This window comes from Heterocephalus glaber, unplaced genomic scaffold, assembly GCF_053883595.1.
Source record: "Heterocephalus glaber isolate CG9 unplaced genomic scaffold, H.glaber_assembly_v1.0 deba00001497, whole genome shotgun sequence".
Classification (NCBI taxonomy): Eukaryota; Metazoa; Chordata; class Mammalia; order Rodentia; family Bathyergidae; genus Heterocephalus; species Heterocephalus glaber.
In genome coordinates, this window is record NW_028258320.1 from 38,316,315 (window position 1) to 38,343,979 (window position 27,665).

The following is a 27,665-nucleotide window of genomic DNA, read 5'->3' on the forward strand; positions in this document are numbered from 1 at the left end:
GCAGAAGGGGAATGCCCCTTGTGCAGCAAACCCTGACTCCTTCCCCACCCCTCCTCCCCTGAGCTGGCCAAGTTGCTGAATCAAGGGAGCCCTCCCCACCCCGGCGTTCCCCGCAAAGCTTCCTCCTGAGCCTGGGGCTTTTGGTGAAGTCAATAAGGTCTCTGGGCAGAGCACACTGGTATTTCAAAGACGCGTCTGCAGAGAGAGGGAAGCGTTTGAAAATAAACTTTGCATGAGTCCAGGTGTTGGCCTGGCAGAAGACACACCAAGGAGCTGGAGGTGTGGCCGGCGGGTGACACTTCTCCCGGGGTGAGTCACTCGGCTCAGAGTTGGAGAGGCTCTTTCATCTCCGCGGGTTGCTCCACAGCCATGCCCAGGACCTGGGTTCTTCTTCTTGGGGTGAGCCCTCTAACGCCCGGGGAGCCAAGGAGACGTCTCCCTGCCTCACTCGGGCCACAGGCGGTGGGGGCGGCCGCGGGACGAGCTCCGGGCTGCTGCGGGGACCGGCGCTGCGGGTGTTGGACACACAGGCTCCAGACGGAGGGCAGAGGAGACTTTCTCTCCGGCGTGGGGGAGAAGTGGCTTTGCTCGGGGCTTGATGCGAAGTGCTGACCCGGCGGGGCAGGGGGCAGAGCCAGCTCTCTGGAGACCAGAGTGCGCTAGGAGTGGGTGGGTGCAGGAGCAACCAGGGACTGCGGGCCGGGCCTGGGAAGCTTTGGGGTCGCTGGAGGACCCCAGCCCGAGACGGAAGCGGCTCTTCTGCACTTGTCCTAGCAGGTCAAGCCAAAGATCCGCCGTGGGGGTGTGGGTGGTTGGGGGTGGGGTGAGCCCGCGAGGCCGGGGGTGGGGGCCGAGGAAACCCTCGTCTTGGAGTCCTTGCTGTTTGCCACAGTTCTCCAACGAAGTCAGCCCTAGGCGGTTGTTATACCCAGACTGCGCGAGACAGCCTTTCTTTCTTCTTTTTCAAAGTTATCTTGGGCCCAATGCTCCCCCTGGATGTTTGTTTACTTTCTTAAACCAGCACAGAAAAAGAAACTATGTGCTTGCCTTCCGGGAATTCCTCTCCTTAAGACACTAGTCGCTGTCTCAGTGGGATTGTGTTTTGTTTTTGTTTTTCCGTCCGTGTTCTTCGCTTGTTCGTCTTGTCTTGGTTAGCACTCTGGCCACCGAAATTTGTGAACGCCGGGCGGGAGGAAGCCTTGGCCTTAGGATTCCGCGCAGGGGTCCGTGCCCGCGGCCCCCAGACCCAACGCCCGCTCGGGCAGAGGCCGCAGCCACCTCTCCTGGAGAGTCTCTCGCTGAGAAATTCCAGCTTGGCGACCACTGACAAGGGGGACGTGGCCCCACAGGTCCTTCTGCATTCTGAGAATCCACTGGTTCTTATTTTATTGGCCCCAGTGGGGTGCCAGGCACAGTGCTAACAGTATGTGCAGGTGTGACCCCGGTTCTCAGAGGAGCCATGTGGTGGGAAGACATCCTCACCTCCATTTTACGGAGGGCGAAATGAGGTCCCGAGCGCTTAGATCGCACAGCTAATAAAGGGCGGAGCTGGGCTTGGATTCCAATCTGTTTCCAAGGCCCCGGGGCGGTTTTGCGGATTGCACCTCATTTTCAGAACACACCAAGAGTACAAAGGAAAAGACTATGCTGTCTTGAACCATTTTATGATGGGAAAACCAAAATTATCTCTGTTTCTTTCAGAAAAAAATGTGCAATCGTTTTCCTTAGCGAAAACTCAAGATTCGAAATTGAGAAAACAAAACAAAACAAAGCAACAACCTCAAAGCACTCTCTTTTTAAACATCACCCACTCCACTAATTGAGTGTGCCTTGCTTTGAAAATACCACTCAGCTCTAGGACAGCAGGATTAGCAATGTGTAATAAAACAGTCAAGGCCTGGAGCTATGATTGCTTAAATTATGTACAATTGTATCTTTACCAGAGGATGCGTGCTTAAAGCACCTGGAAACTGCTTTTCTAAAGGAATGCACACACCCACACATAGGCAAATACATTTATATTATGATTATTATATATGATACTAAAATTAAATATAATTTATTGTATGTATTATAATTACTGTACATATGGCCTAGGAAAGTTGAGGCTTATTAATGTTATAAATGTGAAATTTAAAAATCAGATGTAACTCTATCACCTAAATAATCACTATTTACACATTGTAGTAAATTTTCCATTTCCCCTTTAAGTGTAACTCTTAAATTTAGTTACATAGACCTGGGGTTTGCGCCTATCATTTGCCCAATACCAACCTCTGTGTGAGCAAAACTTCCCCACTGTTGTGTCCCTTTGTGTGTTTCCAGAAAATACTTATTTTTAGCCTTCACACTTGGTTGTACATCCTTAGTAATAAATAAAGTGGAGCCAGACTGCTGATTACATAGAACACAGAAGCAAATTTTGTGTATTTATGTCAGAGAGTTGGGAGTAGGTGGGATCTGTTTTAGATACCCTTTCCCTCTTTCCTTAGGCTTCTTGTCTTTAGATAGATACAGCATCATTTGCTTTGCTTCTTTTCCCTGCCTCTACCCACTTGGAAATAGTTGTCTCTCCCCTAGTCTCTGGGGCATTTTCCCCATGCTACCCAGCAATAAATAAGTTTGAAATCCCAAAACATTCACAGATTTCTGTGGGAGTAGTAAAGAGTCTAATTTAATTTATTTAAAAATTGTTTTTTGGAAATACCTGTGGATACTGCTTTTTATTTGTTTGTATTTGTTTTGTTAAATAGTGTATGAACATTATTAGTTTTATGTTGTTCTGTTTAGGAGTGTGGCCAGTCAGTAGGTAGGCTGTTTCTTCCAAATTTCTTACATCAGTTGTTTCAAAATTATGGTTGAAGGAAAGGAGATGGAATTTGTAGAAGAAACAAATAATTTCAGGTAAGCATACAGAATAGTTTCCAGAACAATTGCTTAATTTATAATTTATTTTCATTAAAACAGTCCCAGAAACATGAAATGAGTTGCAATGCATTTCCCTCTATTTTTATTTTTAATAAGCTTTACTTACTTTATAAAACTGGAAAAGTTTTATAAATATAATAAAATAATAAATTGTAAATTAAAACATTAAGTACCAAGAGGGAAAACACAAATTTCTAAATGATGGCACAATTAATGGGAGAAAATTAAATTGATATTCAGAGATCACCAAGAGCCCTGCTACCAGCACAGTTAGACAAATGAAAAGGTTTCTATTGTCCATGTCTGAGGTACAATTATCACACTTAGAGGCAAATTAGAGTTTAATTTGGATAGAGAAATTTAATTTTTATACTGGTTTGGAGGGGAGTGATAGAGCCAAAGAAGAACCGGGATTCAGGATTCAGGTAGTGTCTCTGAGTAAGTCTCTTGGAGACAGTGGCTAAGTAATTTAGTTGTAGATCGTCTTAGAGTAAAAAGTGCCAAAGTTGCAAAGGAATCTCTGACAGCTATGGAATGCTTTCAAAGCCAACCCCTGTAACAGGATTGCCAATTGGAGAAAAATCACCGTTTTCTGAGATAATCAGAAACCAGAAAAAGGAAATCCCCCCCCCCTTGAAAGCCCCTGATCACTTAAGTGCTTTTATTTTGAATTATCTTGAGGCCCAAAAGTCCCTTACTGAGCACATGTTTTGTAATAGGTCTTAAAGACCTACTTAAAAAATGATAAAAGAACATAATTTAAAGTGTGATCCACACGGTAGCCACATGAATACAGACTTCAGACAGTTCAAGTCATTTTTTTCTTCTTTTTAAGTAAGTAAATATAGAAAATCTGACCAGATGAAATAAAACAAAAAATAAATACTGAAAAATAGTCACAAATTATTTATCACTCTAATAGAAGTTTTTGAATTTTACTTATAGCATTGTCTATGTATATATAGATATATATATAATTGCGTATTTTATCAGTGCTATTTATAGTCTACATTTTGTCACTTTGCATATACACAAACATATTTATATTTTGATATTTTGTTATCTTATTTGATATGCTATAGAGGAGGCATTTATTAAACAGAATGAGATTCCCATAAATATTATTTGTTTTAATTTTATTTATTGCTCATTTTATAATTTATTATAAATAAAATATTTCTTAGACACATACACACACATTTATTTATTTATTTATTTATTTATTTTATTTTTCCCCATTAACTTTATTGGTACATTTTAGGTATGCAATACAGTTACATTCATCATTGGGATCTTGTACCATTACTTGGTTCTTATTTTTTTTACCCTTCCCTTGCCCTCCCTTCACCCCCTCCACCCTTCCCTATTTGCAAAGATCTTGTTTCCATTTTTTTCCTCTTCTCATAATTTTTTCCTTTCCCTTTTTTCCCTTCCCCTACCCCTCCCAATTCCCCTGCTCTTTTAGGCCTTTTCTTCCTGTTACACAATATCAGTTATACATTTTTTAAATTGCAATATTAAGATCTAGGAGACATTACCACAGATTTTACAGAATTAAAAAGGATATAGAAAGCATATTGCAAAAATCTGTTTTGAAATAAACTTGACAACTTCTAAGAAGTAACTTAGAAGACAAATTAATGCAACTAACTCTGGAGGAAATATAAAATTTGAATAACACCTATTAAAGAAAGTATATTCCTAGCTTGAAAACCTACATGACAACAGCAGGCTCATAAACATTTTAACTGATAAATTATATCAAACAATTAAAGCAGAAAAAAGAAGGAACACTTCTCCCCTCATTTTAGGAAATCAACATTGTGCTAATCCTAAACCTGGATAAAGATAATAGAAGAAAAAGTATGAACAGAGATAGAAATTTGTTTAACAAAACAAACTATTAGAAGTCAGATCTGGCAGGATGTAGAAAGTGGTTTTGTTATAGGGATGGCAGTGTTGGTTCAGCATTGGAAGATCCACCCCCAAAAGTCATCATTTAAACAGAGGAAAGGAAATAGCCATATGATCCTGTCACTAGTTGGAGAAAAAGTATTGGAGCAAATTCTACAGCTGTTCATGGTAAAAGCTATCAGGAGCCTAGAAGTAGAACAGAACCTTCTCAACAGATCAAAGACATGTACTCCATACTTTCAACAAAAACTCCTTCTATGAATGGAGATGATACAATGCTTTCTCCCTAAAGTGGGGAACAAGGGCAGATATGCCTACTCTTCATCTGTCCATTAGACTTTGAAACACAGGCCCAAACCAAAATAGTCTGGCAATAAAGTGACACAACTAGGATAGGATTGGCACAGCAGAAGCAAAATCTTTATATGTAGATGAAATGATCATCTACAGAGAAAATACTGAGAAATCTCTAGGAGCCCCTAGAACTTGTACTTGAATTTAGCAGGATTAGAAAACACAAGGTATATATAAAAATTCAGGTCTGTGTATACGTGCCATAAATGAAGAACTGGATATTGAAGTTTAAAAGTTATGTAGGAGTACAAAGGACCCAGAAAAGCCAAAAACAAAAACAAAAACAGTGTTGGAAGACGTTTAGCACCCAATTTTAACACTTCTTCTAAAGCTACAGTAATCAAGGCAGATACAGACATATATTTAAAACATTTTTTTTAAGTTCTGGGAATTAAACTAAGGGCCTTCCCACTGAACTACATCTCCAGACCATTTTCAGTTTTGAGCCAGGTTCTTCTTAAATTGCTAAATTGCCTAGACTGGGCTTGAACTTGGACCCACCTCGCTCCGCCTCCAAGAGTGCTGGGATTATAGCCACCACAGCCAGCTATAAACTTTTCCTTATTATGAAACGATCATGTACATCTTGAAATGTCTACATTTTGTCTAGTTTATTAATGATAATTGAGTTCCTTCAATGTATAATTTCAGCTCTGTTTACAAATTAAAATTCATTTGGAAAATGAAAAAAAAGAATTACATGTAGAATCCTTGTAAATTACTTAGGGTATAATTTTGTAATCTTTGGCTATGAGTGTGTGTGTCTGTGTATATACATAAAAGTAGGAAAACAACATTTAACTAAACAATAAATCTCTTTCATTTATTTAAACTTTGCTTTAAAAAATAAAATATCTAACTTTTTATACAGTTGGATTGTTTTCTAACACCAACTAGGTGTCTCCAATTCAGCCATTTTAATGGGATCAAATCATTCAGCTTACTTGTCTGCCTCTATTTTCTTTGAATAGACAGTGTGTAGGCTTTGTAGGCTGTGTTAAACTGTGAACTGGGAAAAACTTGCAAAATTAGAATAAACTTAGTATTGGATTCGCTGAAGACAGGCTACCATTTGGTCTAGTTATACAGTGTTATATATTTATTCACCTCTGGTATGTGAGACCATAAAAATATAAGATGTGTAAAACATTAGCACTTTTGATTTCTGATGGTAGAGACCTTACACATAGATAAAGAGAGAATGAGCTCAGGGTATGTAACTAAATCCCCAACTTCTTGCTGAAGATTGAGCTTTGGTGTTTAGCCATCCTTACAAGGGAGTCTTTGGTCCTAGTCAATTTATTTTTTTTTACATAAATATCTGTAAGGAGTTAGGCCTGATTTAATAAATAGGGCCTATTCTTTACTGACAGAAAGACAAAGGCCACCTGATCTCATGTGTGAAATTTTAAATATGTGAATTCCTAGCCCTCAGAGGGCTGCTCTGGTCTCATAAGTCTCTTCCTTTCTTTATTGTCTATTACACCTGACTGCTTTACTCTTGTGTCCTCTCCAGGTATTGGAGGGCACTGGGGCTCTAGTTTAGTAAAATATTCCTCATATTACCCATTTCTTCCATCAAAAATGACTTTTTTCAGGGTTATTTTTGTTGAGTAATTATTTCCCATAAAAAACTAAATTCTGATTTGCAAGTGTAGAACACAGATGCTATTAGTTTACATTGCTTTAGTTATCTCACATGTAAAGATAGTAGGCTGCTAACTTCAGATTTTGCTTCCTCTAGCCCAGTTGTTTTCCAACTGTGGTGAGCATGAAAATCAGCAAGGGTATTTGTTAAAGATAATTTTGGGGAGGGCCCTATTCTTGGAGACCCTGAGTCCCTGGGTCTGTAGTGACCCTAATCATTTCTTTCTTTTTAAAAAAAATATCACCATTGCATAACTCTGGTATCTATTGGGGTTTTAATGCATTAGTGTATGACTCCAAAGTCTGTCAGGATTTTAAGAATGATTTTTCTAACTCTAGCATTAGACTCAAAAGTCTAATCCCAGGTGGAATTTCATAAACTTCTTCATTTCTTTTTTTGCTTTTTTTGATACCAGGGATAGAACTCGGGATCTTGTGCTTGTGAGGCAGGTGGAGGAACCACTGAGCTAAATACCCAGCCCTTCATTTTGTTTTATTACTTGGTCAGTCATAGACCTAACTCCTGCTGCCTCAACTTGTCTCTCTCAGACTTTCCCAAAACTGGAGTTTAATAAAAAGAAGACATCCCTGGTATAAGATTAATTTGTGTATTTTTATTTATATGTTTTGAAAAAGAAAAGAATGGAATTTTCACTTATCTCTTTCATATAGAAAAATTTCTTTTTTATTTCAGTTTTTCAATAATATAGTAATATCAAATGGCATTATTGTTTCTTTTTTACACAAATCTATTAAAGATGTGTTAAAATCTTCCTAAAACCCACATATGTGCTTTCTTAGGATTTCATTTCTTCTCAAATATTAATAAGTAACTAAAAGTCTAACCAAAATTAGAGAGTGGAATTTCACCTCTTGCTTCATTTCTGTTTTTTGCAGTTGAGGATGGTGAGATTTCAACCCAGTCTAGCAGGTCCAAAACATCTGGGAAGGAGTAGTTCTGAAACATATGGGTCCTGATGATTTTAGCTGTAAGGACCAGGGGAAATCCTCTTATCTGCTTAGTTCAGTAATATTCAAGATGAGAAATCTTTGGGCTCCTCTATGCAGGACCCCGTTTGTACATATCACTGACGTCCTTCAGTCACATTTCCAAGGGAACATGGAGGCCGTGGTGTGGCCTTTGTGTAGGGTGCTAGGGCTGCCCTAAGCATGTACGGCAGGATGGACGATGAACGATGGCGATGTATTTTCTCACAGTTCTGGAGGCTTGAGGTCTGAGATCAAGGTGTCCAGATTAATTTCTTCTGAGACTCTGAAGGAGAAGTCTACCAGGCCTCTCTCCTTGCTTTACAGATGGCCTCTTTCTGCTTAGTGTTTACGTTATCTTCTGTCTCTGTGTGTCCAGATTTCCTCTTAACAGGCCACCAAGCATATTGGATTGGGGCTCACCCTACTGACATTTTTAACTTCATCAGCTCTGTAAAGACCTTATCTCCAAGTACAGTCCCACTTTGAGGTTCTGGGGGTCAGGACATCACCATGTGACTTTGGGAGTGGGGCACAGTGCACCCCATAACAGTGGTGACTGTCTTGAGTTTGCTGCAGCACCTGGGCCAGGCACTTAGCCAGCTTGAAGCACTGCTTCCTCCATCAGAGAAGGGGCTTGATTTCGGTCACCTTTCCCATTCTTTCTGCCCTATCATGGTAACCACAATGAGATACCAAATTTTGGTTCAAATATTGACCATCTTAAGAATTAGGTGGAGGCTTTGCTGGTGGCAACTTTTTTTTTTTTTTTTTTAATTTCTCACTTTCTGTTTGTACCTTTCACCCAAGGGTCCCCGGTCATCTTTTATCTCTCAGCTGAATTCTGAAAGACAATTTGTGTAGTGAACTTTATAACTCACCTGTTCTCATCAGTCTATCCAAAGTTCAGAGTCAGGGGTTAAAAATGTTCACTTTTGATTTGACATGTCAGCCTTTCAAATGTTAACATACATTTTTAAAGGACTTTTAAACTAAGTATTTTATTTTTATTATACTTGCACATTAGGGCAGCTATTATTTTTCTATAATAAGGTACTTTTTAAAAAACATAGCATTCAAATTTAAATTAATATTCCTGATATTCTAAAAAACCCAAGTAGAACTTATACTGTAAATGAATGTTTTCTATACTTCCTGCTTCCAGTATCCTCTATGGGTGGCTAAACAACACTGCATTATTAGATTTTTTTTTCTTTTTTCAGTCAGTTTAAAAACCACACAAAAAAGTTAGCCTCTCTATAGAAAACAGTTTTTAAATAATGTATTTATTTACATTTTGATAATAGTACAAATGCTAAATTATAAGGTACTTTTTGTTTCTCTTATTGTTTCATTAGCAGCCCAGCAACTGGAGTGTTGGATTTTCAATTTAGGAATCCATTAGGATGTGATTAATAGGCATTCTTTTCTCAAAGTATTAAGAAAACAAAAACCCAAATTCATTAGATATAGAATTTACTGCAAACTAGAGTTATATTTAAGGTGATTTGTATAACCAAACTTTCAATTTCCTATATTAAACTGGTCCCTCTAGTATGATATAGCTTTATGTCTTATAATTTTTCTTCAAAAACATTTTTATTCATCATCAAACAGAACTGTTATTGGGAATGATTTATAGTATTAGTGGACTAAAATGAAATAAAATAGCCCTAATGACACTAATTTAAGGAAATTTGTTCAATTAAAGAAAGATTAATATTAATATTTGATTTAGTGAAATTATATGACTGCCAAAGAAACCTAGAAAACAAACAAAGAAAAAAGATATATGGCCAGACATTCTGGCACATACCTGTAGTCCTACTACTCTGGGAAGCTGAGGCAGGAGGATGACAAGTGTGAGCCCAGTATGGGCAATTTAGTGAATTAATGAGAGCCTGTTTCAAAGTAAACAAACAAAACAAACTTTTTAGAAAGGACTGAAGATATAGCTCAATGCAAATTCCCTGGGTTCAATCCCTAGTACCCCACCACACATACATGCCCACAAAAAATATAAACCCATATGTGTGACATGTATCTTATGTATATGAAAGATTAAATAATACTGATTCAAATATTTGGAATTACCTTTCAAATACTAAGTAAGCAGTTATCCAGATTTTTAATCTTCTTTAAAAAATACAAATGATAAATCAATACAGATATTTAGCCTTAACACAATCCTGTGACTAGTAAATTTGCACCTTTTGATTTTTGTTAAAATACAATGGATGGGCCAGGGTTTTAGCTCACTGTTTCCGCCGCCTGCCTTGAAAGTGCAAGGGCCAGAGTTCAATCTCCCAAACAACAACAACAACAACAACAACAAAAATGGACACTGTCCATAGAAAAAACATAAAACAGAAGAGTTCAGCAAAATGAAGTCATTCATAGTCTCCATAAAAGATGATTAAATGCCAATGTTGGGTTGGGGATTTAGCTCAGTGGTTCCGCTGCCTTCCTCGCAAGCACAAGGTCCCAAGTTCGATCCCCAGTACCAAAAAAAAAAGTCACTGTGCAAAAGATAATTTCCCAGCTGGGTGTAGTGGTGTATGCCTGTAATCCCAGTTTATGAGGCCAGCCTGGGTGACAAGTGAGCTCAAAGCCAAGCTGAATCACATAGGTAGACCCTGGCTAAAAGAAAATTTTAAAAATTCCTGCTGAGACTTTTTTTCTTGAAATATCCTTTTATCCCCCCACCATTTTTTTAGTTCTTAACCTTCTAATGTTGAAATGTCTGGATCACTGTTAAAATCCCTCCTCAAGAGAGCACTTTTCTGCAGTAGTTGAGCATTGTATATTAGGGTCTTATTGCAGCAGCTGCTTTGTGGGTTTTGGATAGAAGTGAAACCTCTTCACTGTGACTGCCTTAGAGCTTGCTGCTGCCTCACTGAGATGCCACATCCCCTTGCAGTCAGTGTGATGCCTGAGCTCAGTATTGAAAATCTTACTGACTGCCAGGCATCTGTCGACTCATTCTTGCCATTTGGAGGGCAGACATTTGTAACCACTCAACATTTTGTGTGTGTGCGTGTGTGTGTGTGTGTGTGTGTGTGTATTGCTTTGTAAGTCTTTTCCTGTTTGTTTTGAGCTTCAATAAGAAAAGACAAAAATGATTTTCATTTCACTTCCTGTTCAAATCCTAGATCATCCCTCAAGGCCAATTGCCACACTGTCTTTGGAGTGACCTTTAACAGGAGTCTCAGTGTGATCAGTTTGCTTTAGTCCCTGAGATGTCACTCTGCTTGTAATGGTAATGATAGCAACAATCCATAAATATGGAGTGTGCTGCTCCCCTGAGTGCCTGATCATTTGAAGTGGGAATCCTGGACCTGCTCACAATACTGTCTCTCAGATATTGGGTGAAATTTGCATACCAAGAAAGACAGTGGTCTCTCCCTATAGGGGACACATGTACGCACACAACTGGGCATCAACCTTAAGTAGTTTTGACTTCAATTTGGGCTCGTCCTTGTACATTGTATTCCTTTGAATTTAAATCCGTGTAATTTTCTTGTTTCTGATGAGAAACCAGACTTGGAAAAGAAGGAAAGCAAGTCATATCTCAGCATTAACTTTGGTTTTTCTGTTTTTTTGTTTTGTTTTGTTTTGTTTTTCAGTACTGGGGACTGAACTCAGGGCCTTCACACTGAGCTACATCCCTAGCCCTTTAAAAGAAAGAAATTTTTTTTTCTAAATTTTGTGATAGGGTCCTACTAAGTTGCTAAATCACCTGGGCTGGGTTCAACTTGGAATTCTCCTGTCCAGGCTTCCCAGAGTACTGGAATAACGATCATGTACAACCACCCTGGCTGAGTGTCTTAGTTACTTTTCTTTCAATGCTGAGACAAAATACCTGATGCCCCAAGTTAAAGGGGAAAGGTTTATTTGGCTTATAGTTTGTAGAGGTTTCAGTTCATAATGGGCTGGCTCCATGGCAGAGGGGTGTCACAGAGGAGAAAGGGTTCATGGCACCCACAAAGTAGCAAAAGCAACAAGGGACCTTGACAGCATCTTTCTGTCCTTTTTATCTTATTCAGACTACTTAGAACAGGTAGGATTCACACCCTTCATCCTAGTGCCCTTGGGCCAAGCCCCATCATGAGTCAATCACACTGGATTAAGCCACTTCTGAGAAAGCATGAGCCTTTGGGAGGACATTTAAACACAAGCCATAACACTGGGGTTAAGAATTTTCATGTGATGGCAATGTCTGGAATGCTAAACAGTTATATAATTAATTCCTCACTGACAAATAGAGCTTTGAGGTAGTTGTAAAGAGTCCTAAAAATATGAACAACTTTCATTATCCTATCTTAGCAATTAACCTTTTATTATACTTCAAATCAAATTGCTATTTCCTAGAGCACCCAATTCTATTACCATTCACTACTATTGATTCTGTGATATAAAAAAGGATGAATATTAACGAGATGAGATCATGACCTTTTGTTGCAGACAAAGAAGTGAGAACTGTTATCATGAAAATAGAAATTGATGCCAATAATGATATTTTATTCAAGGCTACATGTTGTATCTTAGAGAAAAGATCATAGATTTGAATGTGTTTAAAAAAGCAAAAGCCATGGGCTGGAGGTATAGTTTATTGGTAGCTCAACTAGAATGCATGAGCTCTGGGGTTCTGCTTTTGGAAATTTAACATTAATTTCCTGTTACAATCAATGTTACTTATCTTTGTATTCAGAACTTGGCTCAATAACTGCCTGCTGGATTGAACTGGCAGTTGTTTTGTAGTGAAGCAAGTGTATTCAGGCAGAATTCTCCTCATCTATATATTAGTTCAATTGTTCCTTACATAGAATTGTTCACCAGCAGAATGTAAACTAAATTCTATGCTAAGTTCATCCATTTCTGGGTGTAGGGAAAAGACAATTATAATAGGAGTTAGGAGACTTAGACAAGTTTTAGCTTTTACATTTGGCTAGTGAGTGACCATGGACAAAACAAACATTTTCTTGATATTTTGGTGTTATTTTCCCTCTTGTAATTCTGGAGGTTAGAAATGCATCTTAACATGTATGGGAAAAAAAGAGTTGAGATTAATTTTTTATGTACAGATACCAGGTGTTCTAGTGTCGTTTGCTGAAAACACTTCCTCGGCTCTTGAATTCAGTTTATATTCTATAAAATGCTAATGTTAAATAATCTTTCAAAACTCAGTGGACCATATATGTGTGATTCTATTTCTAGATTCTCTGTTTTATTCAAATGATCTATATGTTGTCCCTTACACCAACACTGCCTTGATTACTGTAGCTTTAGAAGAAGTCTTAAAATTAGGTACTATAAACATCTTCCAACACTGTTTTTGTTTTTGTTTTTAACTTTTCTAGGTCCTTTGTATTCCTACATAACTTTTAAATTTCAATATCCAATTCTTCATTTATAGCAAGTATACACAGACCTGAATTTTTATATATACCTTGTGTTTTCTAATCCTGCTAAATTCAAGTACAAGTTCTAGGGGCTCCTAGAGATTTCTTAGTATTTTCTCTGTAGATGATCATTCATCTACATATAAAGATTTTGCTTCTGCCGTGCCAATCCTATCCTAGTTGTGTCACTTTATTGCCAGACTATTTTGGTTTGGGCCTGTGTTTCAAAGTCTAATGGACAGATGAAGAGTAAGCATATCTGCCCTTGTTCCCCTCCTTAAGGAGAAAGTATTGCATCTTCTCCATTTATATAAGGCATTCTCGCTGGAAGTATGGAGTACATGTCTTTAATCTGTTGAGAAGGTTCTGTTCTACTTCTAGTCTCCTGATAGCTTTTACCATGAACAGCTGTAGAATTTAGTCCAATACTTTTTCTCCAACTAGTGACAGGATCATATGGCTATTTCCTTTCCTCTGTTTAAATGATGACTTTTGGGGGTGGATCTTCCAATGCTGAACCAACACTGCCATCCCTATAACAAAACCACTTTCTACATCCTGCCAGATCTGCCTTCTAATAGTTTGTTTTGTTAAACGAATTTCTATCTATGTTCATACTTTTTTCTTCTATTATCTTTATCCAGGTTTAGGATTAGCACAATGTTGATTTCCTAAAATGAGGGGAGAAGTGTTCCTTCTTTTTTCTGCTTTAATTGTTTGATATAATTTATCAGTTCAAGTGTTTATGAGCCTGCTGTTGTCATATAGGTAGGTTTTCAAGCTAGAATATACTTTCTTTAATAGGTGCTATTCAAATTTTATATTTCCTCCAGAGTTAGTTGCATTAATTTGTCTTCCAAGGTACTTCTTAGAAGCTGTCAAATTTATTTCAAAAAAGATTTTTGCAATATGCTTTCTATATCCTTTTAAATTCTGTAAAATCTGTGATAATGTCTCCTAGATCTTAATATTGTAATTTAAAAAATGTATAACTGATATTGTGTAACAGGAAGAAAAGGTCTAAAAGAGCAGGGGAATTGGGAGGGGTAGGGGAAGGGAAAAAAGGGAAAGGAAAAAATATGAGAAGAGGAAAAAAAAATGGAAACAAGGTCTTTGCAAACAGGGAAAGGTGGAGGGGGTGAAGGGAGGGCAAGGGAAGGGGGAAAAAAAATAAGAACCAAGATACTCATGTAAAGGTACAAGATCCCAATGATGAATGTAACTGTATTTTATACCGAAAATGTACCAATAAACTTAATGGGGAAAAAAAAAAGAAAGAAATGCATCTTAAGACACAAAATACTTCCATCCTAGGAAGAAAAGTGGACCACTATACCTCTTATCCCTCCTTTCTAATTAGAGGTCCCATGGTGTCCTGGGATCCAAAGGGGATAACCAGCTTTGACAATAAAGAGGGAAGGCTGAAATGGAAGTAGAGACTTCTGTGGCCATAACTTATGTATGTAGAGTATTTAGTTCTCCTGATTCATCAGATAACAGTGTTATAGCTGTACTATATATGTATTAGAAGGATTAAAAAATTAAGACATAACAAGAAAGCTATAAAAAATGCCTTGAGTAAACAAAGTTCAGAACTAATAACTTTAAAATTTGATGATTAGTTATATAATTTACATATTATTATATGAATGATTATTTTAATTTACCTTTAGAGAGATAAAAAATACTTAGGAAACCCAACAAAATGACTCAACCAGGTTACATCCAAATGTGTCCATACTTTTTGTTTGCTTTTTGTTCATTTTCCTAAGGAACTTCATTTAGCCAAAATAAATTTCATACAAGATCACTTGGAGTTTTGCTGAAGAAAAGTATCAAAAGTAAATTAAAGATTGGCTATGTATAAGGAAGAGTCCATTTTTCCTGGACATAGGTGAAGAAAATCCTATGGGATTTAGTAAGATGTTTATTGTATGCTGGCATAACACTGAAGATTTAATAAGAATTGTTGGTTCTGTGATTTGGATATACAAAGGGGGAAGGAGGTACGCTGTAAGCTTAGTAACAGGTTTGATGGAAATTACCATTTTTAAATCCTCATAACAGCCCTTTACTGTAGAAAATATTATTCTCAATTAGCAGATGAAGAAATTGAAGTTCTGAGAGGCTTTATATCTTCCCTAGAGACTCAGTGTTGGTAGCAAAATTGAAATTCAAACCACAGGCTTGTTTTTTTACATTTTTTCCTACTCCACAATACTGCCTCTCACTGGACCTTTATGATATTACTATTAGTACTACTTACCAGGCACCTATTTGTTATGTACCTGGTACTGTTCTGAGCTATTCAAGTGCATGACTCTATTTAATTTTTACAACAGAACTACGAAGAAGAGGTTATTTCTGCTGTACAGATAAAGAAACTGACAGTTGGAGGATTTAAGTGCCTTCACCCCCAGATGCAGGGCAGCAAGTGGGAACCAACTTAACTTTGAGCAGAACCCTGGCTCCTGCCTTGCACGATGCGGTTTCTAGTGTGACTTAGAGCAACTGCTGTGCGGTGAGCTGCTCTGCTCTAGGCAACTAGTCAGCTTGGGAAGGAGCCCCTGCAGTGCCTTTGCCTGTGCACAGCACATACAACTACTCTGGGCAGGTGATACCTGTTTTCCAAGTTTCTTGTTTCAGAAGTCAATAACATTTTCCTCATGCTTTGTTTTTACAGGTATTTACCTTCATTGCTGGGCCACTGTCTAAAACTGTTAATGCTCGAGTGACTGATATCAACTCCAAAGGGTTGGAATTGAGGAATAAAGTTATTAAAAGAGAAGCCCAGTGCTCAGAAGGCTTGTATCGAGCGGGCCAATTCTGCTGTCAGCCATGTCCTCCTGGTAGGTTACTCAAAACATTCAGAATAAAAATCAGGTTGAGGAGTAGCATATACCAATAATAAATACAATGTTTTTATTGTTTTTGGTTCTCCTATAGTAAATAGTATTACTGGAAGAAAAACAACTATGCAATTATTTTCCAAAGACCAGTTTTATTAATCTTTATCACACTTGTTTGATGTGATTATGAATAAGTATAATTTACAAATGACATGTACCTCTAAAATGGGAAAGTTTGTCTATTTAGCTCCATTTCTCATGAGCCAAAAAGAGACTCATTTGTGGGTGTTACAGCTTGTCATCTCAAAACTGACTTGGATATGTCAAAATAATAGTAGTGGTCTGGAAGCCAGGGACTTCTACTATTAAAGAATACATCTAAACACCTTCCTTCAATCAGGTCTTGAAGAAAGCTGTCCTTCCACTGAAGCCTGCAAAGTATATTTGCATTTTGCAGCTGAATATCTAGATGAACTAAGAAAGCAATGAACAAAAACCCAACATTTTAAAAAATCAGTACATTTAGATGCGAACTAATTTCAAATTGGAAATCCTTCAAACACTAGCAAATTAGGAACTAAGAAAAATACAATTGTGCAAACTTTTTTTTCCAAAGGAATTTATCAGTGTTGCATGGGATATAGATCTCTTTCAACTTTTTGTGAAGACAGGAAGATAAAGGAAATAACACAAAGGTTTATATGATAGTTATGCAATAGATTAATAGACACAAAAAGGACTTCAGTAAGTTTCAGATTTGCCTCCCAGGCTTCCAGCCCTCAAAGTGCAACCAAGTCATGTGTACAAAAAATATTCTAATAGTCCCCCTTGGCCTCCTGTCCAGATTTTAATAAACTTCATAGAAAAATCTGTAACATAAACCCTTTTCCATTTACAGTTTTCCAGGCAGCAATAGAGAAAGGGTTCTTGACTTTTTAAAAATAACTTGCCAAATAGTGTTTGCCCTATGAATTGAAATCTTTGTTCATGTATTTAAAATCTAAAACATAATTTATTTGATTTTTAAAAAGAATTTCTTTGTCTTATTTTCATTTAAGAATTGATAATAGCACTGGTGAATTTACTAATGAAATAAGAACTCTCATATACCACTATAAGGATGAAAACAGTTATATATTTTTAAGAAAGAAATTTGGATGTGAGTCAAAGCCTTGAAAATATTTATGCCTACTGAAACAGTAGTTGATTTATAGGAAAATGCCTAGAGAAAATTATAAAAAGTATTGTATGCATGGTATTTCATTGTGATAACTAGTAGTGTGGGATTGCTTAGGTGAATTCTGGAGTAATTAAAGGCTGGACTAGTATGTATCAATCAAAGTCACAGTGTATCAAAGTTGCTTATATGTTTCTAATATAATCTTCAATCATTATTCTTATTTTTTTAAGACAGAGTCTTAGTATCTAGTTCAGGCTGACACTGCACTCAGTATGTAGCCTAGGCTGGCTTTGAACTCATGACAATCCTCCTGCCCAAGTGCTGTGTGCACCACCATACCTGCCTACAATCTTCAATTATATAAATCCCCTTTAGTGATTTCCACCTGGTTTGCTGGGTGGAGTAGCTACTTTTCTATGTTTCCCTAATATGCCCTGTATGGCATCCAGTGAAAGATACCTCCTACTTTTACTCTCGCTTGTTAAATTTTAGGCTTACCAATATTCAAGTTAATTTAATCTGTTTATACTGTTGTTGTTGTGATATTAATATACGATTTAATTAACTATTGTATAAATCAACAGAATATAAGTGAGAAAAGATAAGTTGTACTTCTACAAAACGAAGCTGAATATTTTAAGGAATTTGAGCCATTCAGACTTGATGTCTTTAAGCCTTTTTTAATCAAAAAGAAAGGAAAGAAGAATGGGTGGAAGAAGAGCAAGTAAAAAGGAAGAAAGGAGACACATAAATACAAAATCATAGGTGATATGTTATGGATGTAAGTTTTATAACAAAGAATCTGAAATTCTAATAACTTGGTTCCATGCCACTGACAAATGATCATATAGTGATTGTTTATTAAAATAAAATACACTACTTTCAATAATTCCATATGTGAACTGAATTTTGATTACTCAGAAGTCTTTACCACATCACTATATTCAATAAGGATTCTACAGTATATTGATACACTATATATGTGTATATATCTCTGCATATACATATACTCATATGAGTACATATATCTCTGTGTATGTATGCTTAGCATTGTAACAAAATAATAGGAAATAAATATCTCAAGTTATTTAATGTATATTTTAATATTTTCTTCTCTTTTCCAAATTTTCTACAGTAAGTAGATATGTTGCTATAATAAAAAAATCTTAAAATTTTATTTTCGTGAAAACATCACTCTTTTTCATATTTTAATAAATGTAGTTTGTATACTTCAGAGAAAAAAAGAACCTGTACCTGATTGTATCTCTGTCATGCTGTGTGTGTTGTGTTAAGCATATTCTGCAAGGTATTTCATTAAAGAGGTCAGTTCATTTGAAAACCAGTATAAGACCACTAGCAAGAAATACAGTTGTTCTTTTGCTCTGTTTTCGTTAAAATACTGCTACAATGTTATATAGCCTTGGTACCCTATGACTGAATTTGCTTCTGGTTTCCATGGGTTGTTTATATTTTTCTTTTGACAGATTGTCTTTGTTTACTAAAATATCATATATATACATATATATATTTCATAATTTCCTTATGTAGTAAATGTTATCAAAAAGAATATTAGGTTATTAAGAAAGTCATATACCTACCAAACACAATAGGCATTTAATAAGTGCTTGTTAAATACATGAATTTTCCAGAAGAAACTCTATAATGCTTAATGATAGCAATACAGTGAATTACTTTATTTTTAAAAGTAAATTAAATCAAACCTGAATATTATTTAAAACCGAACGATTAAGATAGTAGATCTGGTAATAAATTTTGTTATAAATATGTTTATGCATGCCCATCAAAACACACTTTGTTCCCAGATGGAAAAAGAATAGAAAGAAAAGAGACAGAAGAGGGAATTGCGAGCATTTAGCAGGCGAGGTGTGCACAGTTCTAATGGCAATGCAAGGGGCAAGTACTTGAAGTCATCTCCATCGTGTGCATGACAAAATTTTGGCTGAGAGAGACTTTGTGCTTTGTTAAAACTTTTATAGCTAGTAAAGATATGACCAAGGTCATTAGGACATCAAATGTTTTCTTTTCTCCAGCTACCCACTTGTTAGGATTTGTAGACTTTAGAAAGTAAAATCAGAAATCGTATTGTTAGTCATCCTATTTCTTCAGGAATATTCCTGCATTCTTTTAGTTTTTGTCTTGGAAGGCTTCCTGGCTCTTGACATGATTTTTACAATAACATTCTTCCCAATCGTATTTATATATCATTAGCCTAACATCCATCTCACTCCACTCCCAATTTTAAGAGGTTTTTTTTTAACCATTCTTGGTTATGTCTTATGCTGTTATATGCCAGCTTGCCTTCAAGTACTTGCCCCCTTTTTTTTTTTGGACAGGCAAAAGAAAAGCTGCTGACTGCAAATTTGATGAAGGTGAACCAGAGTGTGTGTTCTGCAAAGAAGGGGAAGAGTACACAGACAAGGAACATTATTCCCCTAAGTGCAGACGATGTTCATTTTGTGATGGAGGACATGGTGAGTATCTTCAAAAGCAATGGAAAGAAACTAATCATAGTACTTCATGTAGAACGATTTATTTGCAATGCCATTTGAGATTGGAACCTACTCTAGTGCTCTGTTCACATACAGGAAGGGGCTGGACACAGCTGATTGAGATAATGCAGGACCAGGTACTTAGCTAGTCACTTTTTAGGGTTAATTATCACCAAGTCTCCAGAGAAAGCAAATGACTACCAGTAAGTATCAGCCCTATAAAGAGAGGGTATCAGCTCCAACTCAAACCACAGGAAACTATTTTTTTCCTGCCTTGATTTATCCTTGTAAGATGGCAGAGAGAGAAACGCAAGATGAGTATAGAATATTCTTTCTTCTCTGTGGGGTCTGATTTGTCCCAATAATTCTACTTGGGGACCTGGATTTTCAATGTATATCTCAATTTATTCTGAGGCTCTAGGTTAAAATTTAATGGAAGTATTTCTACTTTTGCTTAACATTGGAAATCAACGGGCATAAAGCTTTTCTTGTCCTTATTCACGCTCTGAAGTGAACTTCTTCCATTTAGGCTGAGCATTAAAATTGCCTACAGAGCCATTAGAATACCAATGTTTAGGTGTCAGCTCAGAGCAATTCAGTCATAATCTCTCAGTGAGGATTTTGGCTTTGGTCGACCAAGTTTATGGTGGGACTTGGGATGATTGTGACACTACAAGCTCTGGGTAAAGCTGATGCTTTTGGCTTGTGAACTATGTTTTTGAGTCGTGAGGCTCTAGACTAAGAGGAACAGGTCAGCCATCTGTGCAATGGTGGGGGTTACCTTGATTGCTGGATTGTATGTCACTTAAAACTCTGCAAAATGACTGTTGGCCATTTCAACCTGTTTTACTGTTAAAACACTACTTGTGTAACTAAAACATGGTGATACGACTATTGATAAAAGTAGTGGATCTCAGAAATCCATGCAGTTCTTGGGCATTATTTTCATTGTTCATTTATAACTAGCTGTTATAATTAATGGTTTACAAACTGGTTTTCTAGGCTTAGAAGTGGAAAGAAACTGTACCCGAATCCAGGATACCAAGTGCAGATGTAAATCAAACTTTTATTGTAACACTTCTGTATGTGAACACTGTAACCCCTGCATTACGTAAGTTTGAGTCGTTTGCTGATTAAAACACTCCATGTACCTTGAAAGATACTGTCTTTCTATAGAGAAGCCAAGAGTTAGGAACTAGCACACTGACCAAGAGTTAGGAATTAGGATTTCAGTCTTGTTTTTCCTCAAGAAACTGGATGACCGTTTGCTAATTCCAACATTATCAGGGTTGTTGAACACTTTTTAGTCATTGAATCAAAATTGAACACTTCCTATGTGCTTGACACTCATCTGGCCACTAAGTTAATATTCTGAGCAAACATCATTTCTGTCATGAAGGTCTAGAGACAAAGACAGCCAGAAAAGTAATGGTGATTACATGTCAACACCATGGGGCAAACATAGGAAGAAACTACGTCCAAAGTATTACAGGGTTATACACGAAATTTTTCAGCTCTGCCAGAGGATATGGAAGAGAAGTTTGACACATAGCTTGAGTCTTGAGGAATGAAAGAAATAACATTACCACCCAAATACACTTGGGTGGAAGAACACTTCAAGCAAGGTAACAGTGGTTCCAAATATGTAAAGAGGAAGTTCTGTAGGACAGGGTACCAACTAGAGAAAGAAAAGACTGAGAAGGATTCAGGGCTAAATCACCAAGGTCCTTGTCTTTCATACTAAACAGCTTGGTTTTGACCCAAAGCTAAATAACCTGACTGTGCCTCTCATTTTTCTCCTCACTCATTGTGTTACTTTGAGAAGATCACTTAGCGTCTCTGAACTTCAGTTTCTTTATTCACAGGTGAAGATAATATTTATTTTGTTCTATCTAGTACAATCTTTAGAGATCAGACTGGGTAATATGTATTATAAAAGTAATTTTTGCTTTGTAAGATACTGTTTTGAGTAAATATAAATGTTTAGGATTACTATTCATTTGACTCCTCAGAAACTTATAATCCACCTTGGAAGAATTTGGGAAATTCATCTAATAGGCTTAAAAGTAGGGACCTGCTGCTTATGTCTTATTTGCTATCCTATTCTCTCCTTTCTACCCCCAAGTGTCTGAGCCCCTTGTGGTGATAGAATAGGTAGGGATTGGGATAAGGGGATAACTAGTCAGATAAAAACAAGAATAGTATTTCTAATTACTTTTAAATCTTTATATCATTTTCTTGTCATCATAACTCTTTGAGGTAGATAATATTTTCTCTATATTACTGATGAGGCTCATGAAGGTTAACCTGTTGTCCAAGCTCAACTAGTTATAACAGCAAAGATAGACTGTGAACTCAGAGAATCTGACTGTCAGTATTTGGCTGTCTCAAGAATATCCCCCATGAGCCTCTGGAGTCTCCCAGTCACTGCTTGATGCCAAAGCAGCACTTGTAGGGTGAACTGATTACCTTTCCTAGGCATCATCCTGGGCAGTAGCTGCTGTCTGGCCATTTTAATGTTTTAAAATTTTTGAAATTGTTCTTACCATTATATTATAAAAGATAATTTATTTTAAACTCTAATGTTTTAAGAGGTTGGTTTATTACTAGTTTTTAAGTTCATTTTTGTGTCTATTTCATTCTCTTTTGTATGGTAGAATTTTATTATCTTCCTTTAACTCTTGATATTTTAAGTAACTCTATGAAATTTCTTCATCACAGCACTGAAATTGTGACTTTTACCAACTTTAGGTGCTTATTTATACATACCTAAGAGAAAATATTTACAGAGATGCAAAGATGAGTAAGATGGTCCCTAATTTGTAATGTGAGATGATGAATCAATCTATCCAGGCTTTCTGAATTTTCTGTTTATTTTTTTTCAGGTGTGAACATGGAATCATTGAGAAATGCACACCAACCAGCAATACCAAATGCAAAAAAGAAAGTAATATTCCCATTCTTCCATCCCCACTCTCAGATATGAACAAAAGCCAATTGTTTTTTATTATTTGAAAGTATGGAATTTTGTTTAACATTGAAGATTGCCCATTTTTATATAAATGTCTAATATTCTAAGTTACAGGTTCCAGACATAAGTTGTGGTGGTTTTGTATCCTCATACTCCCGATTGGGCCAGCTCTGGGTGAGTTCTTTGCTTTAACTATATATTTAAATGACTTGAGAAGTAATTGTTCGTAAAAAATTTTCTCCATCTCCTACCCATAAGAAAGCTACCAGGCAGATAGCTCTGTTGTATTGCTGATCACTGCCACTGAATGCACTACTGAGAGCTGATAAGAATTTCTGTGAGCACCAGTTTTAGGGAACTGGGTGGTGTTCCCAACCTGCTTATGATCAAGGCTTCTCTGCAGTGGTTGAGTTGTTCAAAAACCAGAAGCAATATTTCACTATACATTAAGATTTCTCCACACATTTTGAGAGCACAAAAATCAAAGGTCTTGGCTGGAATAGTATTATAGAGAGCAGTTGATCAATTTGTCCCTCCGTCTCCTCTCTCTGTACCAAATTCTGTATTTAGAAAATTATTTTCCTTAATTTAAAATACTATGGCAACATGTTTTATGCTAGAATTACTTAGTAAATTCAGTGGATAAGCCAAAGTTGGGTATAATCATAGTTAATCTGAAAAAAATCCCTTTAAAAAGTCATCCATAATGTAGAGGGTTGCACCAAGCTTCAGTGACTGAGAAGCATCAATCTTTCCTTCTCCGTTGGAACAAGTCATTGTTTCTTTATTTTATATGAAGAAGTCTTAACTTTAAGCGTTGTTTAGCTAAAAGTACATACTCAATATTATGTTTATACTTTCAATATTATGATTGTACTTAGAGACTTAGATTCTTTCTTCCATCTCATACTGTCTTCAAGACGTATACTCTCTGAGTGAGTACATTGTAGTTATCTGTGAGTGTATGTGTCATGATTTCTAGCCATTAAATGCCCCTCCATGGCAAGTTGCCTTCAATTTTCTAGGTCCATTGGCTTTCACGCCTGGCCTCAGCTGTCTCACCCCACCATGCTGGAGTGGGTGTGATGGTGGCCATTTAATAAGTCAAAAAGCCAGCTTCATGCTAGGTCAGGTTAGGGTGATTGGATGAATTAATTAAGGTGTGGCCTGTCTCCTGAACATTTAACTCAGTGGGATGAGATGAGCACAGTGCCATTTCCTGTTGTGTTTGGCCATTTTAAATTTCAATGAATTTCTCCTTCTTCCTTCTAATACTTCTCCTAGTGTGAAAGTATGTTCTCACATACTGAGATTGATTCTGATGGATGTTTCTTTGATCTTTCAGGGCTGTATATGAAGTACTTCAGGAGAAACCATTTTCACCCTGAAAATATGTTCCTACATCCTGTAGGTGTTGAAAAATGCATCAGCCTTTTTGAAAAAATAAAGTAGTAATTCAGTTTTTTGTTACTTTCTTTTAAGAAAAGATGTGCTGTGTTTTTGTGTGCATCACAAATGAATTAACATATGGTTCCTAATTTATAAGTAAACTTTTGCATAAATACTGTAAGAAGCAACAAAGGGGGAAGTGGATGTGTGCTGAATGTGAGTTGAAAAACAGGAAGTGGTGGGTCTAGCCCCATGTTGTACCTTGGTGTTATCCTCACAGAGAAACAACCTTTACCAAAGCATGGATTCAGTATCCAAGCCTGGGCAAAAAAGTTGCTTTTAAAACCTGTCACAAAAAAGCATAGTTAGACTGTTCCCAGCTAACTGTTGGACCAATCTCTTACTATACCTTTTTCCAGCATATTATCAAGGTATTTCAAATAGCAAAACGTTATGTTGGGAAGAAAAATGACTTGTAATTAATTGAATAACAATCTTCTCACTTGAGGCTAGGGCTCAAGAGGCTAGAGTTCTTTAAATCAATAGGATAGCAAAAAAAAAAATTCAATTTGGAATTCATTTCTCAAAAATGTAAATAGTTACAGTGAAGAGAATTTTAGACTGGTTATGTTTAGTGTATAATAAATATATGTAAAAAATCATCTCAGCTCATTTCATGAATTCCTTAGGTTCTTTGCCTTTGTAAAAATGAGCCAATATTGCTTAAAAACTTTCAGAATCAAAATTTGAATGATAAAAGAACCCTTCTTAATCATTTAGTCTAGTTTCTTATTTTTACAATCAAGCAGCTTATTGTACATCCTTCAGAATTAAGGAAGAATAAAAGGTGACATTTATAACCTTCTAAATATATTTTTATTTATCTCTCTCCCTTTTTTCTGCTTCCCAGCCCCAGGAAACAGAAACAGTGCCACTGAATGTCTCAGGTAAGGCTTTTAGCATTTTATTTTATGGAGATAGCTTCCTTTGTAGGAATAGGCCAATTTTAGAGTAAAATAGTTTTACTAATTCAGTGATGCATTGTGGGCCTTGGTATTCCTTGGACTTACAGGTATTCCTCCTCACCATCAAGGGTTAATTGAATGGTTGGTTTAAATCTATAACAATACTCATAGTTGAAAATAAATAACAATGGGACACTATATTCTGTTTTCCTTCAAAACCAGATAGATGTATTACAGAATTCCTGGCTAAAATGATGTAGAGATTAAACTGAATTGCAGACAGTTATTATGGTTGTCCCTACTCTATAACAACATCCATGCTTCTTCTTGGTTCTGGTCTTTGACCTATGGTTCAGAGATGAGACGATCATGAACTCTTGGCCTTTACTTTCAGATTTGTGGGTCTTTGATCATAAAGTCCATAAGAAAGCATTAGAGGTGATCTTTAAACTTGAGATCTTATAGTTGAGATAGGAAGGAACAGTTCTATGTCATGCCCAGGTCAGATAGCAAACTACTAGGGGCATAGAAGGAGTTGGAATTATAGCTCATGACTGTTTTTGTTTTTCCTCAATAAGTTGTTTAGATGTCTATGACTTATTTGTATTTTTAAGTATGATAGGGGAGAAATAAACATAGATTTCAGTAATGGAAATTTCATGTAGAAAAATAAATTTTCAGAGGCTATTTTCTATTTTACAGATGCTGACTTTAGTAAATATATACCTAGGATTGCTGAACTAATGACAATAAATGAAATTAGAGAATTTGTTCGAAAGAATGGTGTCTCTGAAGCCAAAATAGATGACATCAAGAATGACAGTCCCCAAGATACAGCCGAGCAGAAAGTTCAACTGCTTCATAGTTGGTATCAAGTTAATGGGAAGAAAAATGCATGCTCCACTTTTATTAAAAGCCTTGAAAAAGCCAAACTTTGTGCTCATTCAAAGCAATTTCAGAATATCGTCCAGGCAGACATGAGTAATAATCATGAAAATTCAAACTTCACAAGTGAAAATGAAAGACAAAGCTTGGCCTAGAGTTCAAAACAACTAACTCAGTTTTGATTATGTACAGTTAGTAAATAGAAAAATTAATGTGAAAAATGTTTTCAATAGCTGAAGGCTGTAAAAATTGCTTTGATTTTTTTTTTTTTTTTTTTTGGTGGGGAGGGTACTGGGAATCTAATTCGGGACCTTGCACTTGCGAGGCAGGTGGCAGAACGACTGAACTAAATCCCTGGCCCTGCTTGGCTATTTAGTGAGTGCATTTTATTTTTCCATTTATTAGCTTTGTAGAGCCAGTATATTGTATTTACAAATTTTGAAGACATTGTAATTCTGCCAAAGAATGTTCAAAATCTAGGTAAGAAGACAGACCAAGTCAAGAGTAAATGCAATAGCATGTTCAATACTCAAACAAGTTTCAGTGTATGCAAAGGAAAAGAAAAAGCTTAGCATCATGCTCTAAAATCTAACATATAATTCTACAGAAATGAATATAATTAATGTACATTGATACAAATATTTACCGACAAGGTGATTCTGTTCCATGCATCCTTTTGTTGCAACGTCAATCACTGGAGTAGCTACTTTGCCTCTGTATTACCTACCTACACTCCTACCTACCTACACTGTATTACCTACCTACTACCTACACTGATGACTAGAGATTTTACCATATTTGTAAACATTGTTTACATGCCAATCTGAGAGGAGCATATTCAGGCAAAACTTGGATGTATATTTGAATGAGGAATTTAATAAGGTTCTATCTCAAAGATCTTTGCATAGATCATGGTATTTTATTGTGTAATATTTCACTTTTGAACTTGTATGGAAAATGCAGATAAAATCACAATGCTTGAGTATTTTCTATTTGTGTACCATTTTACTTGACAAAATAATCTACCTCTTACTCATCTGTCATAAGCATTTTGAGCAACAGGGTATGACTAGAGCTTTGTTACTTCTCCATTTTCTCTTTGATGTTCATCTTGATAAGCATAATAAACTCCTAAAACCTGTAAAGATTGCCAAAGAAGTATTTAGTGATCCCATACAAATCAAGACTGCCCTTAGAAATTGTGGACCGTCTGGAGAGACTAAACTCCTCTTACTGGAGGTAGCTTTATGATGTAACATGAGTCCATGTCTACCACCGGTAGTAATAAGCTCAGTTCTTATTTTGCCCTTGTCCTGCAGAATGTTCATCAACTCTCCATGTATTCACTTGGCTACAAATGGCTGCTTGTGTCCAGCAAAGCTAACATCAGCATCAGGTTTTGAGAACTGCTCTTGTTCTCTACAACTTAGACAAACAAACTTTTGTGCCCACCACTACTTTGTTGTTTTACATTCAAACATTTCTGAAAGTTTGTATTAAATGTGAATTTCAATAAATAATATTTATACTTAAATAGATGTACAGTGAACTGAAGGTAGTTATAAAATAAAATAGGTATTTAAAACTGCCCAAACAGCTACCATTTGTGGATGATTATTTTTCCCTTATGTTTGGGAATATACAATGTAGGTTAAAATACTTAATTAAAGTAATGTTTTCAGTA

The 27,665-nt window shown here is 36.4% G+C and overlaps 1 protein-coding gene across 2 annotated transcripts; it reads left to right on the forward strand.

Annotated features, from left to right (window-relative positions):
* Positions 1 to 245: 245 nt before the first annotated feature.
* Positions 246 to 27,665, forward strand: Fas (Fas cell surface death receptor). 2 transcript variants are annotated; one of them, XM_021239153.2, is made up of 9 exons: positions 246 to 399; positions 15,916 to 16,081; positions 19,616 to 19,753; positions 20,774 to 20,882; positions 22,657 to 22,718; positions 22,851 to 22,916; positions 24,088 to 24,149; positions 25,042 to 25,078; positions 25,799 to 27,665. In XM_021239153.2, the coding sequence occupies exons 1-9, from the start codon at positions 370 to 372 to the stop codon at positions 26,134 to 26,136; spliced, it is 1,008 nt and encodes a 335-aa protein (XP_021094812.1). In that variant the 5' UTR covers positions 246 to 369; the 3' UTR covers positions 26,137 to 27,665. The 2 variants fall into 2 exon arrangements, with proteins under 2 accessions (XP_021094812.1, XP_021094813.1); XM_021239154.2 differs by having other exon boundaries at positions 22,857 to 22,916.

What these genes read in the sequence shown, in the direction of transcription:
- Fas (XM_021239153.2), top strand. Translation starts at nt 370, where the DNA reads ATGCCCAGGACCTGGGTTCTTCTTCTTGGG. An exon ending in CCTGGGTTCTTCTTCTTGGG is followed by an intron (nt 400 to 15,915) that starts GTGAGCCCTCTA and finishes TTGTTTTTACAG; the next exon opens with GTATTTACCTTCATTGCTGG. An exon ending in ATTTTGTGATGGAGGACATG is followed by an intron (nt 19,754 to 20,773) that starts GTGAGTATCTTC and finishes CTGGTTTTCTAG; the next exon opens with GCTTAGAAGTGGAAAGAAAC.